The sequence below is a fragment of the Peromyscus eremicus genome, chromosome 16_21, assembly GCF_949786415.1.
Source record: "Peromyscus eremicus chromosome 16_21, PerEre_H2_v1, whole genome shotgun sequence".
NCBI lineage: Eukaryota > Metazoa > Chordata > Mammalia > Rodentia > Cricetidae > Peromyscus > Peromyscus eremicus.
Window position 1 is genome coordinate 608968 of NC_081432.1, and position 15039 is coordinate 624006.

General features: G+C 37.5%; 1 protein-coding gene across 1 annotated transcript; it reads right to left on the bottom strand.

Annotated features, from left to right (window-relative positions):
* Positions 1–11289: 11289 nt before the first annotated feature.
* Positions 11290–12231, bottom strand: LOC131893848 (olfactory receptor 12D1-like). The gene has a single exon (XM_059243952.1). It carries the CDS (start codon positions 12229–12231, stop codon positions 11290–11292), a length of 942 nt encoding a protein of 313 aa, XP_059099935.1.
* Positions 12232–15039: the final 2808 nt, after the last annotated feature.

Consider the following 15039-nt stretch of genomic DNA (forward strand, 5'->3'; position numbering starts at 1 on the left):
GATGATTTTCTTGTACTATTTAAGTCCTTGTCCCTGTCTAAGGTATTGAGCAAATTATTCAGTTCATCAGGACTTGCCCCAGTTGTGAGCTGGAAGTTGGAAATGTCTCCTAGCAATCTTTGAAAGTCATTAAGAGTCCACAATTGATCCCTCCAGATTTTTACCTTTTGGGGTCTAATTTTTTATAGGCCTATTTTATATCCTAAGTAATTAATCTCCTCTGTATTTTTTTCAGGAGCAATTTGTAATCCCCAGTGAGGCAAAACTTTTTACTTCCTCAAACATCTTTTCTAAAGTATCTACCTTTGAATCAGCTAATAAGATATCACCTATATAATGGTAAATTATAGATTGTGGAAACTGTACATTAATTGTTTCCAATTGTTTTTATACAAAATATTGGCACAGGGTGGGACTATTTAACATTCCTTGTGGGAGAACTTTCCATTGGTATCTCTTAACAGGCTAAGAATTATTACAAGTAGGTTTCCTGAAGGCAAAATTTTTCCCTATCCTTTGCTTGTAGACTTATAGTGAGGAAACAGCTTTTTAAGTCAATAACTATAAGCCATTCTTTAGGTAATAGAGAAGGTAGAGACATTCCAGGTTGTAGAGAGCCCATTGGCTATATCATTTTATTTATGGCTCTCAGATCTGTCAGCATTCTCCTTTTTCCAGATTTCTTTTTAATAACAAATATAGAAAATTCTGAGAGCTGGTTGATTCTTCAATATGTTGAGCATTTAGCTGCTCCTAAATCAGCTGTTCTAAGGCTTGTAGGTTCTCTGATGTCATAGGCCATTGTCCAATCCAGTCAGGTTTGTCAGTTAACCATTTTAAGGGTAGGGCTATTAGTATCTCTGAGAGTTTTACAGTTATTGTGTCCTATTTTTGTACAGCCTGAATGGTTGATGACTTTTTTTATAGTGTCTAATAACATTATTCACAGAAACATGAATTGGTTTATGGTTCATTTCTGAGATTGGAGGAATGTTAATCTAAGTATTCCATTGCTAAAGGTGAATCTGGTGCTGCTTTTCACTGATGTCATACTTAGCACAGTAAAGAATATGTGCCATATATGCTATATAATCACTGGAACCAGAAAGTTTTGAGACCTGGAGGAAAACACAGAACTGGTGAATGATATTGGACCCATAGCAAAATGGAGAATGTCACAGCTGTATGCATGACTGGCCCAGACAACTAATACCCCATGTATGAACATGCTGACATTTATGATGACTTCATAGCACACAGCTACCTAACAGTCATAGGAAATAACTGTGAGTATGGCCAGTGTAGTACAACTACAGATTATGAATGCAAAACCCTGTAGTGTTCACTCCCACAGGGAAATGCAGGCACTGTGCATGAATGAGCTGTGCATGAACGGACTTTGACACCATCACAGAAATGTAGCAGAGATTCAAGTAGGAGAGGTTTCAAGAAGAAATACATAAGTAAACAGAGACTGTAGTCCATAGAAATAACAGCAATAATGAAGATATTGCCAATTGAAGCCACCAAATCTAAAGCCAAGAAAAGTGCACTACATACTATGTCTACATCAGGTTTTCTAAAAAGGCCCATGAGAAGAAGTTCAGTCATTGTAGTAGAGTTAGCCATATTCCTTCTTGATCTCCGAGAGTAGGACAAGATATAAAAAGGATAGACAGTCCTAAAATTGCAGTTCGTGTCATTTACAAATCTAATGCACTTGGTAAAGTTAATTCATGAAGGCAGGGCCACCAATCCATTATAGCTAAGTGTGAATTTCTTTTCTATGCTAAAAACCAGTTCTTAACAAGTTTACTTTCCTAGCAGCAGTTTATAATGGTTCTTATTTGTCCTCACCAGCATATTGTGTTGTGTTTTTTTGTTTTAATGATTGCCATCCTGACTTGGGTGAGATGGAATCTCGGTGTAGCTCTAATTTGCATTCCCTTAATGGCTAGTGAAACTGAATACTTCACTGTATGTTTAGTGACTATTTGTATGCCATTTACTGAGAACTGTCTGCTCGTTTTTATTGACTGAATTGAATGACTGGCTTATTATTATTCAGTTTTTGTCAATGTACAGCTAGCAAAGATCTTTCTCCCATTTGGTAGACTGCCTGGTCACTTGATTAAAATGTCTCCTTTGCAAATTAAAGAGGTACCAATAAGAACATATGCTTATCTTCAGATGATAAGGTTCAAATAAATGATAGCATAAATGCTCCATTAGAATGCTGTTGGAGCTGACAAACATTTTCAGCAAAGTAGAAGGATACAACATTAACAATAAAAAAAACACCTTTCCTGTATACTAATAACAAACATTCTGAGGAAAAGAAACTGAAACAACATCATTAATAATTGCCTCAAAAAAAGTATCTTTGAGTAAACCTAACCAAAAATGTGAAAGAGCCCTACAATTAAACTCTAAAATACTGAAGAAAGAATTTGAGAAAAACACTAGGAACTGGAAAGGTTAACCATGCAAATGGATTGGAAGAATTAATACTGTAAAAATGGCTATCTTACCAAAAGCAAACTAGATATCCCATGTAATCCAAATCAAAGTTCCAAAACCTTTATTCACATAAATAGAAAAAATGTCTTAAAAGGAATATGAAACCACAAAAGACCCATGGACAAAGCAATTCTATGAAAAAAATAATAGTGCTGAACATATTACCATACTTGATTTCAAGTTATACTACAGAGCCATAGGAAAAAATAGCAAATACTGACTCAGAAACAGATAATTCAGTGGTATAAAATAAAAGATCCTGATATAAACCCACTGATTTTTTTACAAGCATGTCAAAACTGCACATTGGACAAAAATAGTGTTTGGAAAACAAGGTATCCATATGCAAAATAAAACTACATAATATTTCTTACCCTTCAAAAAAATTTCAAGTCAAAGACCTCAATGTAAGATGTGAAACTTTGAAAGAATTAGAGAAAAGAATAGGGGACACACTTTAAGATACAAGTTGTCTTACTTTTGTTTCCTGTTTCTGTAATAACATAACTTAATAATTTGGGGTATTTAAAATTGTATTTTGATATTTAAAAATATCAAAAATAACTTAGAGGATAAATGGTTTATACTGGCTCACAGTTCAAGGGTATGGTCAATCCTTGGAGGGTAGTCAACATAGCAGGAGCATGAAACAAGAGTCTCACTGTGTCCATAGTCAGGAAGCAGAGAAAGATGAATGCCTATGTTCATCCCATTTTATGCTTTCTATACAGTCAAAGATCCCTGGGAAGGGATGGCCCACAGTGAAAGAGTCTTTCCATGTCAATTAACCTAATTATCCTAAGACCCCAAAGGCATACCCCCAAAGAGGTCCATCCCTCCGCTGATTTCTAGATGCTGTCAAGTTGTCAACACTAACGATTATAGGCATAGGTGAGGACTTTCTCGGTAGGACTCCAGTTCCTCAAAAAATAAGATCAATAATTGGCAAATGGGACCTAATGAAATTACAGCAAAGGAATCAATTACTTGAATAAAGATACAGCTTGTAGAACAGGAGAAAAATATTTGCCACTATATATGTATAAAAATTAACATCTAGATTGTGATGGCTATTCTTGGTTGACAACTTGACTGTATCTGGAATGAACTAAAATCCAGAAATGGAGGGCACACTTGTGATCCAGATCTTGAAGAGGGAAGACGACATGCCTTCGATCTGGATCTTGAGGCTGGAAGGCACAGGCTTTTGATCCAGATCTTGAGGCAGGATGACACATGCCTTTAATTCAGATCTTGAGGTGGGAAGGAACACCTTTAATCTGAGTCACACTTTCTGCTGGAAGCTCATGTAAGAACAGTGGAAGAAGGAAGGGATGATTCATTCTTCTCCTGCTTGCCCTCACCTTGTCATTACATCCATTCCTTCACTGGCAATGCAGCCTACTTCTTCAGTACTTCAACATTTACAGAAGACCAGCTGAGACAGCCAGTCTTATGGGACTCAGAAACTACTAGATTCTTAGACGTTCCATTCACACCTAGCCATTGTTGGACTGAAGCCTATAAGTCACTTCAATAAATTCCCATAAATAATATATATATGTGTGTGTGTATGTATATATATATATATATATGTATATATCCATATATATGTATATATAAAGAGAGTGATAAATTTTATAAGTTCTGTGACTCTAGAGAACCCTGAATAACACAGCACCTAAATGTCCAATTACCCCAAACTCAGATGCCTAGAAGCCAGCATGAGAACACAATCAACAAGAGCCAGGCCAATATGTCACCACCAGAGCCCAGTTATCCTATTCCAGCAATCTCTGAATAAATCAACACAGCTGAACCACAAGAAAAAAAATCCTTAAAACCAACTTTATGAAGATGATAGAGCTCCCTAAGGAAGAAATGAATAGATTCCTTAAAAAAAAACACAAGCAAACAATTGGAGTAAATAAATAAATCCCTTAAAGAAAGCCAAACAGACAAACAGATGAAGGAATTGAATAAACCTGTTCAAGACCTGAAAATGTAAAGAGAAGATACAAAGAAAAGACAAACTGATAGAGTTCTGGAAATGGAAAATCTAAGTAAGAAAATGGGAACAAGAGATGCAATTATCACCAGCATACTTCAAGAGATGGAAGAGAGAATCTCAGGCATAGAAGATACAATAGAAGAAATTGATACATTGGTCAAAGAAAATGTTAAATCTATAAAAAAATCTGACACAAAACATCTAGGAAATCTGAGAAACTATGAAAATACCCAACCTAAGAATAATAGAAATCAAAGAAGGAGAAGAATCTCAGCTCACAGACCCAGAAAATACTTCTAATAAAATTATAAAAGAAAATTTTCTTAACCTTAAAAAGGACATGCCTATAAAGGTACAAGAAGCTTACAGAACACCAAATAGATTGGATCAGGAAATAAAACCCCACCCCAGCACATAATAATCAAAATACTAAACATACAGAACAAAGAAAGAATGTTAGAGGCTACAAGGTGGAAATGCCAAGTAACATATAAAGGCAGACCTCTTGGAATTACACACAACTTCTCAATGTAGACTAAAAGCTAGAAGGGCTGGACAGATGTCTTGCAGACTCTAAGAGGCCACAGATGCCAACCCAGACTACTATACCAGTAAAACTTTTAATCACCATATATGGAAAAAAAGCAAGATAGTCCTTGACAAAGTCATATTTAAACAATATCTATCCACAAATCCAGCCCTACAGAAGGTACTAGAAGAAAAACTCCATAACAAGGAGGCTAACTACATCCATGAATATGCAGGGAATAAATAATCTCACACCAGCAAAACCAAAAGAAAGGAACAACACACACACACACACACACACACACACACACACACACTACCAACAACAGCAATATAACATATAACATTCATTAGTCATGACTATCTCTCAATATCAATTGACTCAATACCCCAATTAAAAAACACAGGCTACCAGAATGGATTCGAAAACAGATTTCATCCAAGAAACACACCTCAGCATCGAAGGTAGACATTACTTCAGAGTAAAGGGTTGGGAAAAGATTTTCCAAGCAAATGGGCCCAAGAAGCAAGCTGAAACAGCTATTGTAATATCTTAGAAAATGGACTTCTGTGGTGATATTGTGTTCCCTAAAATATTGTGCACCCTAATAAACTTATCTGGGGTCAGAGAACAGAACAGCTACAATATTAAACATAGAGGTTAGGCAGTGGTAGCACAAGCCTTTAATCCTAGCATTCCAGAGGCAGAGATCCACATGATTCTCTGTGAGTTCAAAGCCACACTGGAAACAGCCAGGCATGGTGACACATGCCTTTAATCTCAGGAAGTGATGGCAGGAGCAGAAAGGTATATGAGGCATGAAAACCAGGAACTAGAGCCTTTGTTAAGCTTTTAGGCTTTTGAGCAGCACAGTTCATCTGCGATCCATTTAGATGAGGACACAGAAGCTTCCAGTCTGAGGAAACAGGATTAGCTGAGGAAATGGCAAGATGAGGAAGCTGTGGCTTGTTCTGCTTCTCTGATCTTCCAGCATTCACTCGAATACCTGGCTTCAGGTTTTATTTTTTTTAATAAGACTTTCTAATAATCCATGCTACAGACTTCCAAACAAAATCAATCAAAAAATGTGGAAAGGCATTGCATACTCATCAAAGAAAAACCCACCAAAATGATGTCTCAATTCTGAACAATATGGCCAAATGCAAGGGCACCCACACATGTAAAAACAACATGACTAAAGCTTAAATCACACAATGAACCCCACACATAAGGGGAGACTTAAATGTCCTGTCTCACCAGTGGAAAGGACATCCAGAAAAAAAGTAAATGGAGAAATAAGGGAGTTAACAGATATTATGAAACAAATGGACCTAATAAATATCTACAGAGCATTCAGCCAAACACAAAAGAATAGAATTTTTTCTCAACACCTCATGGAACTTCCTCCAAAACTGATCACATATTCTGACACAAAGCAAGTCTCAACAGATACAAGAAAATTGGAATAAACCCCTGTATCCTATCAGACCACCACAGATTAAAGATGGATTTCAACAACAACAGAAAGAACAGAAAGCCTACAAACTGATCAACTCTCTACTGAATGACTACTGGATCAAGGCAGAAAGAAGGAAAGAAATTAGAGCCTTCCCAGAATTCAATAAAAATGAATGCACAACATACCAAACCTATGGGACACAATGAGAGCTGTGCTAAGGGGCAACTTCATAGCACCAAGTGCCTTCATAAAGAAATTGAAGAGTTCTCATACCAGCAACTTAACAGCACACCTTAAATCTCTACAACAAAAAGAAGCAAACACAAGCAAGAGGAGCAGACAGCAAGAAATAATCAAGCGCTGGGCGGTGGTGGCGCACGCCTTTAATCCCAGCCCTCGGGAGGCAGAGCCAGGTGGATCTCTGTGAGTTCGAGGCCAGCCTGGGCTACCAAGTGAGTTCCAGGAAAGGCGCAAAGCTACACAGAGAAACCCTGTCTTGAAAAACCACACCAAAAAAAAAAAGAAAAGAAATAATCAAACTGAGAACTGGAATCAATGGAAAAGAAACAAAGAGAACAATACAAAGAATCGATGAATCAAAGAGTTTGTTCTAAGTCTGGCATACTAAATTGAGACAAGTCCAACTCTCCACCACCACCACCCCCGCCCCCGTGTCAAGGCTGAGCAAGATATTCTATCCTAGAGAATGTGTTCCAAAAGCCATTTCATGCACCCATGATAAATCCTGGTCTTATTTCCAGGGCTCCCCAAACAGATCTAGCCACATAACTGTTGCCCACATTCAGAGGGTCTAGTTTGGTCCCATGCATGTTCCCCAGCTGACAGGCCAGAGTCCATGAGCTCCCACCAGCTTGGTTCAGCTATCTCTGTGGTTTTCCTCATTATGATCTTGACCTCACTTGCCCCTGTGATCCCTCCTCCCTCTCTTTTACTGAATAAAGTTTATTTAAAAAAAAAAGAGTTTGTTCTTTGAGAAAAGCAACAAGACAGACAAATTCTTACCCAAACCAAAAGGCAGAGAGAGAATATCCAAATTAACAAAATCAGAGATGAAAATGGGGGCATAACAATAGACACTGAGAAAATCCAAAAAATCATTAAGTCATACTTCAAAAAACCTGTGCAGAATTCTACCAGAATTTCACAGAAGAGCTAATACCACCAATATTCCTCAAATTGTTCCACACAATAGAAACTAAAGGAACATTGCCAAATTCTATTTATGAGCTTACAGTTACCCTGATACCCAAACCACACAAAGATGCAACAAAGAAAATTACAGACCAATCTCCCTCATGAACATTGATCCAAAAATACTCAATAAAATTCTGGCAAACAGAATCCAAGAGCATATTTTAAAAAAAAATGATCTACCATGAAAAAGTAGACTTCATCCCAGAGATGCAGTGATGGTTTAACATGTGAAATTCTGTCAATGTAATCCACCATATAAACACATTGAAAGAATGAAGAAAAACACATGATCACCTCATTAAATGCTGAAAAAGCCTTTCACAAAATCCAACACCCCTTCATTATAAAAGCCCTGCAGAGATTAGGGATATAAGGGATATACCTAAACGTAATAAAGGCAATTTACAGCAAGCAAATTACCAACATCAAATTAAATGGAGAGAAACTCAAAGCATCCACTAAAATCAGGAACAAGACAAGGCTGGCCACTCTCTTCATATCTATTTAATATAATACTTGAAGTCTTAACAAGAACAATAAGATAACTGAAGGATATCAAGGGGATGCAAATTGGAGAGGAAGAAATAAAAATATCACTATCTACAGATGATATGATAGTATAAATAAGCCACCCCAAAAATTCTATGGTGAGCTCCTACATCTGATAAACACCTTCAGCAAAGTGGTCAAATACAAGATTAACTCAAAAAAATCAGTAGCCCTCCTTCCTATATACAAACAACAAACAGGCTGAGAAAGAAATCAAGGAAACAATACCTTTCACAGTGGCCACAAATAATATGAAGTATCTTGGAGTAACTCTAACCAAGCAAGTGAAAGACTTATATGATTAAAATCTTCAAGTCTTTTTCAAACATTGAAGAAGATATGAGAAGATGGAAAGATCTCCCATGCTCATGGATGGGTAGCATTAATATAGTAAAAATGGCCATCCTACCAAAAGAACTCTAGAGATTCAATGCAATTTCCATCAAAATTACAACACAGTTCTTCACGTATCATGAAAGGATAATTCTCAACTTCATGTGGAAAATCAGAAAAACAAGGATAGCTAAAACAATCCTGAACAATAAAAGAACTGCCAGATGTGTCACCATTCCTGATTTTAAGTTGTGCTACAAATCTGTAATAATAAAAACTGCATGGTATTGTCATAAAAACTGACACATTGATCAATGGATTCACATTGAAGACCCAAAAATAAATCCATCCACCTCTGGACAGCTGATTTTTTTAATAAAGAAGATACAAATACACACACAAAAAGATAGCTTCTTCACCAAATGGTGCTAGCCAAACTGGATGGTTGATATCCCATTAAGGAAATTAAATGCAAAAATCCTTTGGGATTCCATCTTATACCAGTCAGAATGGCTAAGATCAATAACCCAAGTGACATTCATGCTGAAATGGATTTGGAGCAAAGAGAATACTACATCATTGCTGGCGGAAGTGCAAACTTGTACCATCACTGTGGAAATCAATATGGTGGGTCCTCAGAAAATTGGGAATCAATCTACTTCAAGATCCAGCTATACAACTCTAGGACATATGTCCAAACGTGGCTCCATCCTACCACAAGGACGCTTGCTCAACCACGTTCATTGCTACTCTATTAATAATAGCCAGAAACTAGAAACAATCTTGATGTCCCTCAATAAAAGAACTGATAAAGAAAATGTAGTATATTTAACAATAAAGTACTACTCATCTATTTTTTTTAAAAAAATGACATAATGAAATTTTTAGGCAAATGGATGAAGCTAGAAAAAAATCATTCTGGCTGAGGTAACCCAGATCAAGAATGATAAATATAGTATGTATTGACTTATATGTGGATATTTGCCATTAAATAAGTGATAACAAATATACATCCATAGACCCAGAGAGCTTAAATAAAGAGGAAGGGACTGGAAGAACGCATGGACATCCCTATTAGGGGAAAACAGAATAGATTTTATGGGTGGACTGGGGGGTGAATGAGGATGATTACTGGAGGATCAATTGGATAGAGGAAACGGAGATAGGGTTGAGGGAGGAGATGTGAGGAGAGAACACTAGAATAGAGGAGTATTTGAAGGGATGATATGGAAGCCTAGTGCAGTGGAAACTTTTTTAAAAAATATATGAAAGCAATCCTAATGAGGGATCCTAATAATGGGGAAGATAGAGTCCCAATTGATCATCTCCGGCACCCAAATGAGGCTTCTAATAGTGGAACAGGGTTAAAATCAATTTAGTTGTTGGCCAAGGTGGTCCCATGGAAAACACCAAACAATCCAGACTATTGCTTATACAATAGGTTGCTCTCCACAAACTGACCCATGGCCACATTGCCAGGGACAACACCCACACAACTCATTGAGCACTGAGAAGTCCAACTGGTGCCTAAATGGAGCCTTCACCCCATCTTCTAGTGTCTTTGGTGTAGGAAGGTACTCTGCAGGCTACCTAAAGAAAAACATAAACACCAAAGCAGCCACAAAGCCTTTGACCTACAATCTGTCCTGCCTGCAAATGCTAGGGCAATGGTAGCACAGAACTTGTGGAAGTATTCAACCAGTGTCTGATTTGACTTAAGGCACACTCCACAAGACAGAACCCATGCTGGACACTGCTTTGGTGACCAAGAACCAGAGACTAGATATCTTACAGACCTAAGGTAAAGCCAAGCATTACTGGTCTAAAATAAATAATCAATAAAATGACTCCTAATGATACTCTGCCATACTCATACATGAGTGCCTTATTCATTCGTCATTGGTTAACCTTCCTTCTGCAGCAAACAGGAACAGATAAAAAAAAAACCCACAGTCAGACATTATGCAAAGAGAGTTTCCTTGGAATACACAGATATAATTGAGATGTCTCTACCAAATCCCTCCACTTCTCTGACTTCTCTTAGGGCTCTTTTCCTTCTGTTGGGTTGCCTTGTTCACCTTCAATGTGATGTATTGGTTTTATCTTATGTTTTATTTTGTCAGGTTTGGTTGTTATCTCTAGAAGACTGTTCTTTTCTAAAAATAAGCATAAAGGGAGTGGATCTGGAGGGGAGGGATGTTTGGGAGGAGTAGAAGTAGGGGCAACTGTAATCAGGATATATTGTAGAGGAAAAGAATCTACTTTTAATAAAATGGAAAGAAGCATAATAACTTTATTCTCCCCACTAATATGTATTGACCAAAATGGTCCACACAGATAAACAAACAAGTACTACTTATTTATCTCAAAAAATGGATGTTACAGACATATTTCTAAACCTAATTAAATGTGATAATATATTTGAATATATCACAAGCTAAGATTATCAACTGACATTCTCAAACAAATTCAGAAGGATTCTGTAGCTAGAGCCATACATTGATGAAGTTTCCCTTGTATTATCTGAGAAATACTGTTTCATACCACCACAGAGTTTTCCTATATATTTTTTGTTGTCTAATTTTCTCAATAATATACAGTCTTAAAATTGAGAAATATAGCTGTTTCCAATCTTTTTCATTGCCTGGTTAATTTATGCCTCAGAAGAGTTCTTTAGATCTCTTCAAGTTGGAGCCATCTTCTCATCTTCCTATTCAATGCACCCCTCACTTCCTTGTTTCTCAAGGTGTAGATGAGTGGATTGAGAGCAGGAGTGACTACACTGTACATGATGGCAATGACCCGGTCCTGATCCAGAGCGCTGCCTGAGGAGGGACGGATGTAAATAAAAAGAACAGGAACATAGAGCAGAATAACAACCATGAAGTGAGAGGCACAAGTGGACAGTGCTTTGTGGAGCATGCTGCAAGAACGGGTCTTGAGGAAAAGATATGTGATAATGTAGAAATAGGAGAGAAATGTCAGAAAGAAGGGACTGAGGGCAATGGTGCCTGTTACAGTGTTGAGCAGCCAAAGGTTGAGCTCAGTGTCTCCACAGGCCAGATCTAGCAATGGTTTAACATCACAGAAGAAATGATGGATATGATTCGAACCACAGAAGCTCAAACGAGATGTCATTACAGAGTGAAGCAAGGCATGTAAAAAGCCAATGGTCCAGATAGTAACAGTCATCTGAATACAGAGCTGGTTTTTCATGATGACTGAATAGTGAAGTGGTTTGCAGATAGCCACAAAGCGATCAAATGCCATCACTGGCAGCAGCAGAGCTTCTGTGCTACCCAGAAAATGGAAGAAATGAAGCTGTGTTATGCATCCCAGAAAGGAAATTGTTTTGCTTGTGGAAAGGAAGTTCTCTAGCATCTTTGGCACTGTCACAGTGGAGAAGCAAATATCTAGACATGCTAGGTTTCCCAGGAAGAAATACATAGGTGAGTGGAGTCTTGGATCCGAAATGATGATCATAAGGATGGCTCCATTCCCAGTTATATTGACAAAATAGATGGTGAAGAAAATAGCAAAGAGAATGGGATTCAATTCTTGTATGTCTGTCACTCCCAGGAGGAGAAATTTGGTGACTGAGGTTTGATTTGACATCACTTAAAAGAAAACACAGGGAGAAACCTGGTGCCAGGGAAATTCCCAGGGATCCACAAGAATGGCTCCAGCTAAAACTCCTAGTAATAGTGGAGAGGGTGCCTGAACTGGCCTTCTACTATAAGATTGGTGACTACCCTAATTGTCATTAGAGAGCCTTTATTCAGTAACTGATGGAAGCAGATGCAGAGATCCACAGCCAAGCACTGGGCTGAGCTCCAGGAGTCCTCCTGAAGAAAGAGAAGACAGATTGTATGACCCAGGTGTATCAAGGTCATGATGGGGGAACCCACAGAGACAGCTGATCTGAGTTCATCAGAGCACATGGACTCTGGACTAATAGTTAAGGAACCAGCATGGGACCAACCTAGGCCCTCTGCATGTGTGTGACAGTTGTGTAACTTGGTCTGTTTGTAAGCCTCCTAAAAGTGAGATAAGGACCTGTCCCTGGTGCTTAGTGGCTTTTGGGAACCTGTTCCCCATGCTGGATTACCTTGCCCAGGCATGACACATGGGGAAGGAGCTTGGTCCTACCTCAAATTGATGTGCCATGCTTTGTTGAAGCCCATAGGAAGCCTGCCCCTTTCTGAATGGAGATGAAGGAGGAGAGGAGGGGAACGGGTAGATGGGAGTGAGAAGAAAGGGAACTGGAGGAGAGGAGGGAGGGGAAATGTGGTCAGTATGTAAAATAAATGAACAAAGTACAAAAAATAAATTTATTTAAAATTAATAAAAGAGAAGAAAGGACAGCTATTGCACAGCACTACCATTCATGTAGACCAGTCTTTTTGGCCATGGATTTTCTTTTCAAAATCAAAGTATGTTGAGAGTAAGACATTGTATTCCATGGCGCCTTCTCAAATATTTGGTATCATCTACCCATTAATATGTTAAATAACAATCCTAAGTGTCTGTTGTGAACTGTGATCAAATATCTTTTAATTTACTATATTATTAATAATCATTTCTTTTTATTTATTGATTTTTGATTAGTATACCAGCCTACCATATTTTCTAGCTGCAAGCATTTACATTTTGAAGCAATTTTCTTTTCATTTCTTAAGTTGGATCTAATAGGGAGCATCTTTTAAATACTCCACCAGGCAGACATCTCCTGGTGAGTAAAAAGACTTGAAAGTTTCTAACTTGAGGAGAATAGGAGCCAATGGACTCATCTCAAGCACTGACACTTTAAAAAGAAAGGTTTCACCCAATAATTGACAAATGTTATTACATGAAATTAGAATATTCTGCACAACAAAGATGCTATCAACAGACCCTACAGAATGGGAGGAAATATTCTCCAGCTATGCTTCAGGCAAAGGGTTAGTATCTAGAATATGTAAAGGACTGCAAAAGTTAACCACAAAAACAATCTCTACAAATCAATAAATGGACCAATTGCCTAAATAGACATTTCTCAGAAGAAAAGATACAAATAACCAATAAATATTTTTAAAGTGTTCGATTTCAATCCCTATCAAGAAAATAGAAATTAAAACTTCTTCAAGATCTATCTCACCCCAGACAAAATGGCCATCATTAAGAAAGAAGATGGCAACAAATGCTGGTGAAGGATGTTGGAGGGATGTAAACTGATGCAGCCACTATGAAAATCAGTCTGTTATTTCTAGAGAAATCGAAGAATCACCATGTGACCCAAACAGACTGATCCTGGGATATACACAAAGGATACTACATCCTACTGCAAAGATACTTGTACATCCATGTCCATGTGCTGTATTCATAATAGTCAGGAAAAGGAATCAGCCTAGATGCTTATCAAGTAACAACAAATAATGAAAATTCGATACATATAAACAATGATTTTACAAATGTGTAAGTAAAATGAAATTATGAACTTGAAAGAAAATATGTGGAACTAAAAATATGATATTAAGCAAGGTAACCCAGACACAGAAAGAAAAAAACAATCTCTCTCTCTCTCTCTTTCAGTCTCTCTATCTATCTCTCTATATCTCTCTCTCTCAATTTGGTATTTTTGAGACAGGGTTTCTCTGTGTAGCCCTGGCTGTTCCTGGAACTCACTATGGCATTGAACCTGGAGATCCACCTGCCTCTGCCTCCCAAGTGGTGGGACTAATGACATACACTATCACCACCTAGCACCATGTTCTCTCATATACAGTCCTAGTCTCTATTAAATATGAGGAACCAAGTGTGTATGGACATGGGTAAAGAAAACCAGAAGGAGACCATGTGACTAAAAAAGAAAAGTTTTAAAGTAAGGAATATGAAAGACAATGGAACAATATGGAAGGGAAGTACCAGGGACCAACAGGTACAACAGGAAGAGGAGGGGACAGGAAGGAGACAGGAGGTGGTGGGGGACAGAATCAACTAAAATGAAATATGTATGAAAATCCCATGTGGAAATCCACTACCTTGTAAGCTAATTTAACAACAAAAATGTAATAACTAGTATTTTTAAGTGTATAATAAAAATAAAGGAAAGCCACCTTTTTAATATAATAGTAATTATACTTTCTCTACTTAAAATGCAGAAAAAGTAGAAATGTTCTTGTATAGACTTCTTTTTCACCCACAAACCAAAAAGCATCATGGAGTGAGATGATCATATTAGCCACAGAGTCTGACAGTATTTATGCTTATTTTTACTACTGTATTTGATGTTGAACTTCATGTTCCTAAAATCTGAGCCATTAATTATTTCCAAAATGGATTCCTGATGGTATGTGAGTGCATGTAGAAGCAACGGGTGGATATCAAACATCTTCTTCAATCTTGTTTTTCATAACAGCATGTCCTACTGAATCTGGAGCTCCC

Bases quoted from the DNA above. Each gene is read 5' to 3' on its own strand.
- LOC131893848 (XM_059243952.1), bottom strand. From the start codon at position 12,231: ATGTCAAATCAAACCTCAGTCACCAAATTTCTCCTCCTGGGAGTGACA.